Source organism: Ammodytes marinus (assembly GCF_949987685.1).
Source record: "Ammodytes marinus genome assembly, contig: scaffold_60, whole genome shotgun sequence".
In the NCBI taxonomy this organism is placed as follows: domain Eukaryota; kingdom Metazoa; phylum Chordata; class Actinopteri; order Uranoscopiformes; family Ammodytidae; genus Ammodytes; species Ammodytes marinus.
In genome coordinates this window covers 7,501-12,500 of record NW_027648594.1, presented here as the reverse complement: position 1 = coordinate 12,500, position 5,000 = coordinate 7,501, and the positions used below count along the sequence as shown (strand labels likewise).

The window sequence follows — 5,000 nt, the reverse complement described above, 5'->3', positions numbered from 1 at the left end:
GATGCTCGTAGGGATAACTCCAGTCTCTGATCAGGAACATCAGGGTCTGAACACACACACACACACACACAGGCAGCAGACACACACACACACACACACACACACACACACACACACACACACACACACACACACACACACACACACACACACACACACACACACACACACACACACACACACACACACACACACACACACACACACACACACACACACACACACACACACACACACACACACACACACACACACACACACACACACACACACACACACACACACACGCACACACGCACACACGCAGACACACACACACTTTATTAGGGAAATAGGCATGATCACACCTTTATTTTTAAATACATATTTTTATTTTTTTGTACGTTTAAAAATATTTTTTTAATATGATTTTTTTTTTCAAAACATCAAACACCATAATTGTCACCAACATGAAATCCATTTTTTTTTTACTTTTTCCCCGCAAATAGAACAATACAAAAACAGACAAATAAAAACCCACCCATTAAAGGACATGATAAATAAAAGGCGAGGAGGAATTATTAAAAAAAAAAAAAAAAAAAAAAGAAAGTAAAGTTTAAAAAAAATTATATAATGTTATATAGTAGGAAGTTTTCTCCCTACTAAAAAACACAAGATAAGAAGAGTAGAAAAACTATTTTGTGATTAAAAATTAACAGATTGTGTCAACCCTGATTAGATTTTACCTGAAAGGGTTTCTCGTAGACTTCCTCCATGGCCAGCCGTCCGTACTCAGTGAAAAGCTGCAACGAGGAAACAGTCAACACTTAGAATGTGCAGGAAGACACACACACACCTTAACACAAACGCACACACAAACACACACACACACACAGAGAAACCCACTAACACACGCACACACACACACTGAAGGAGCCAAACGACAGCTGCTGTAATTATTAATGTGGATATGACAAATACACATCTTGAAGACAGAGACACACGGAAAGACAGACAGACAGACAGACAGACAGACAGACAGACAGACAGACAGACAGACAGACAGGCAGACAGGCAGACAGAGAAAATGTTGAGATGTTCACAGACCTGTAAGTGTTGTAGATCGTCTTCCTGAACATTCTGAGACAAGTTATAAACCTGGAACAAAACACAAAAGCAAAGCGTTGGTTAAAAGAATACTTCACCCATATGGAACCAGCGTTCTATCATTATAAAATCACTATTACACTGTGTAACATTTTAAGTAATTTATTAGCTAAAATCAATATCCTCATTCATAAATATGTCCTCATTGGTGTAAAATCCCCTCTGCCAATAATCTGAATTATCCTCCTGAGCGGAGAATTACAAATATTAATATTACATTTTGTACATTGAGCAGGCAAGTCTTATGGAGGAATCCATGTTTTTGGAATGTCATCAGGTGCATTGTTTAGAATTTAAAATTGTTCTTGTCCTTGAAGGCCACTGTAGCTTCTGTTATTATTCTAAAGGGTTGGGGTTACCCAGGGAGCGTTGCATTCTGCACCTTTAAAATGCAGCCACAGTGTCCCTTTAAACTGTATTGAAACATGAAAGAGAGACAGCGTACCATCACAGAGCTTGTCATGGTGCTCAGAGCGAACAGAGTGGCACAGTCTTTGATGGTGGACTGACTGTCAAACGCCCCCTGGGTGTCAACCAGCAGAACTGCAACCTGACAAGAGAAAACACACACACACACACACACACACACACACACACACACACACACACACACACACACACACACACACACACACACACACACACACACACACACACACACACACACACACACACACACACACACACACACACACACACACACACACACACACACACACACACACACACACACACACACACACACACACACACACACAAGCAACATTAAAAGGTGCAGTGTGTAGAATTTACTACATGATGAGGATTTTGGCCATAATCGTGCAGCCCTAGTGTTTATACTGTATGTCTGTGTGTGTGTGTGTGTGTCTGAGTGTAGCTGTTTGTGAGCAGGTGCGTGTGTGTGTGTAGGTGTGCGTTGAGTGAGTGAGTAACTGTGTGTGTTAGCAAGTGAGTGTCTGTCTGTCTGTCTCTCCCCCTGTCTGTCTGTCTGTCTCTCCCCCTGTCTGTCTGTCTGTGTCTCTCTCTCCCTGTCTGTCTCTCCCCTGTCTGTCTGTCTCTCTCTCTCCCTGCCTGTCTCTCTCTCTCCCTGCCTGTCTCTCTCTCCCCCTGCCTGTCTGTCTCTCTCTCCCCCTGTCTGTCTCTCTCTCCCCCTGCCTGTCTATCTGTCTCTCTCTCCCCCTGTCTGTCTCTCTCTCCCCCTGCCTGTCTGTCTCTCTCTCCCCCTGTCTGTCTCTCTCTCCCCCTACCCCCCTGCCTGTCTGTCTCTCCCCCTGCCTGTCTATCTGTCTCTCTCTCCCCCTGCCTGTCTCTCTCTCTCCCCCTGCCCCCCTGTCTGTCTGTCTCTCTCTCCCCCTGTCTGTCTCTCTCTCCCCCTGCCTGTCTGTCTGTCTGTCTCTCCCCCTGTCTGTCTCTCTCTCTCTCCCCCTGTCTGTCTCCCCCTGTCTGTCTCTCTCTCCCCCTGTCTGCCTGTCTGTCTCTCTCTCCCCCTGCCTGTCTGTCTGTCTGTACCCACCTTGCTCCCGTCTGGTTTGTCCACTACAAACACCTCGCTCCAGGCTAGTATCCCGGTGGTCTCGCGCTCACATCCGCCGCGCCAAGAGAAACCAGTCAGGGGCTCCTCCTCCCCACCAACCCACGAACCAGCAGACTGGAGGGAGGGATGGATGGATAGAGATAGAGATAGAGATAGAGAGAGAGAGAGAGGGAGGGACAGAGAGAGGGAGGGAGAGAGAAGCACATTTAATTTTAATTCCAGCCATTCTACATCACTGTCTAAATGTTTCAACTCATTGGAGGGAGAGAGAGAGAGAGAGAGAGAGAGAGAGACAGATACACAGAGAGAGACAGAGGGAGAGAAAGAGAGACAGAGAGAGAGAGAGAGAGAGAGAGAGAGAGAGAGACAGACAGAGAGAGAGAGAGAGACAGACAGACAGACAAAGAGACAGAGGGGGAGAGAGAGAGATAGAAAGAGGGAGAGAGAGAGAGAGATAGAAAGAGACAGACAGACAGGCAGACACACACACACACAAAACAAGCTTTAAAAGACGGAAATTCATACACTTTAAGCACTTTCAAGTTAAAAGTACAACAATGATTCTTAAGGTTTGGAATAAGGAGATGGCCCACTGCTTCGATATGTGGCTCATGGAGTTCTCCAGTACTCTATATATGGAGAAAATCAGTTATGAGATCTCAGGGAAAGCAGAGAAGTTTAAACGATATGTCAGCCTTTCCTGGACTATATAACAGTACTGAAGGGACCTACATGACACCTCGTTGACTTTTTATTTTCTGCTTAACATCTACCTGTAGAAACGTGTAGAGTACGCCATGTTAGTTGTTCATTTTATATATATATATATATATATATATATATTAGGGATGTTAAACGATTCATTATTTGCGTGTCGACGTGTCGGAGGCATGAATCGACAAATCGATCGATTTACTATGCCATTAGAAAAGAGAAAAAAAAAGGCAATGTGCATTTTTTTGCGGCAGCAGAGCGTAGTTGTGGTGCTGATAAACTGCGCTTTCCTTTAAACAACACTGGTGCCGCACGCTGTGTGTTCAGACTTCATCTGCATCAAAGCCTTTTTGATAATAAAATGAGAGTCTTTAATTTTAAAAACGCTGTCCATGCGTCGGAGGTGAACTCGGCTGAAAACAGAAACAACAGTCCCTTCAGTCGCACTGTCAGCTTGCCGAAATGGCTCTGTGTACTTGAGACATACAAACAGATCGCGGAAAAGCCGTTCCCGTAGACAACGTTAGCGGGCAGGATAGCCCCGGTTATCATTTTATTCAACAAACCACAGAGTTTTTCTGCACGGCGGCTCACTCACTCATAGGCTACTTGCGAGGTCTCCTGGTGATCGTCACCGTCACAGCGCTACTCGCTGCTTTGCCCGGGCGGAGGCTTTGTGTGAAGGTGATTTAACATCACGGTCGTAGATGAATGCTATAACTTTATGCTGCATATGTTGCACTGCACTGTTGGCCCACACAGGACATTTAATGCGCGCACATTGCAGAAATGAAGCGCCTGCAGCGCGCTCGTGACCACACGTGAACTCGCATCACGGACGTCTCACATGTCCCCAAAACATCTAATAAAGTAAAACACCCGATTTACCGATTTCTATTTTTAGAGTCGCCTTGGGCACGAGTCGAAAATCGAGCCGAGAATCGACACATTGTTCACATCCCTAATATATATATTTTTCTTTAAGATATTTTTTTGGCATTTTTATGCTTTATTGATAGTGTAGAGACAGAGTTGAAATGGGGCAAAGAGGGGAGTGACATGCAGAGAACGACCGCGGGCTGGAATCGAACCCGGGTCCGCTGCTGGCAGAGGCCCATGGGGGGGGACGCCCTACCAACTGAGCTAAGGGCGCCCCCTTCTTTTATTTTTGTGTGTAATTTTTTTCAGGTGTGTGTGTGTTTCAATCCATCAATAAAGTATTTCAAAGTTAATTTATACATTTTATTTATAGGCGCTTCTGAAAAGCACATAGCAGTGGCCTTCAGCAGCTGTGAGCTCAGAACACAGAGCTCCATTGTGTCAAACCTTAAATCCTCTTTGCTCTTAAACCTCAAACCTCAGAATGTCCCTCAGTGCTTACCGTAGGTTAACAAGGACAAAGGTCACACGCAGAGCAACACATTCTCACATTGAACCTTTCAATACAGTATTTTTTTTTTGGAGAGGGATCCCTTACTCTGTCAACTCCCTGATCCCTTACTCTGTCAACTCCCTGATCCCTTACTCTGTCAACTCCCTGATCCCTTACCCTGTCAACTCCCTGATCCCTTACTCTGTCAACTCCCTGATCCCTTACTCTGTCAAC

At 45.1% G+C, this 5,000-nt stretch overlaps 1 protein-coding gene across 2 annotated transcripts in view; it reads right to left on the bottom strand.

Annotated features, from left to right (window-relative positions):
* Positions 1-5,000, bottom strand: part of LOC307270296 (atlastin-2) — a gene marked incomplete at its 3' end in the record, with an annotated part of 16,181 nt that overhangs the window by 8,292 nt on the left and 2,889 nt on the right. For both annotated transcript variants that reach the window (XM_080054183.1, XM_080054184.1), the window contains exons 2-6: positions 2,660-2,794; positions 1,592-1,696; positions 1,087-1,137; positions 726-782; positions 1-46 (exon numbers count right to left, since the gene is read on the bottom strand). The exon at positions 1-46 is cut by the window's left edge and continues 47 nt beyond it. In XM_080054183.1, coding sequence (XP_079910309.1) covers positions 1-46; positions 726-782; positions 1,087-1,137; positions 1,592-1,696; positions 2,660-2,794 — 394 coding nt within the window. The remainder of the gene's footprint in view (positions 47-725; positions 783-1,086; positions 1,138-1,591; positions 1,697-2,659; positions 2,795-5,000) is intronic.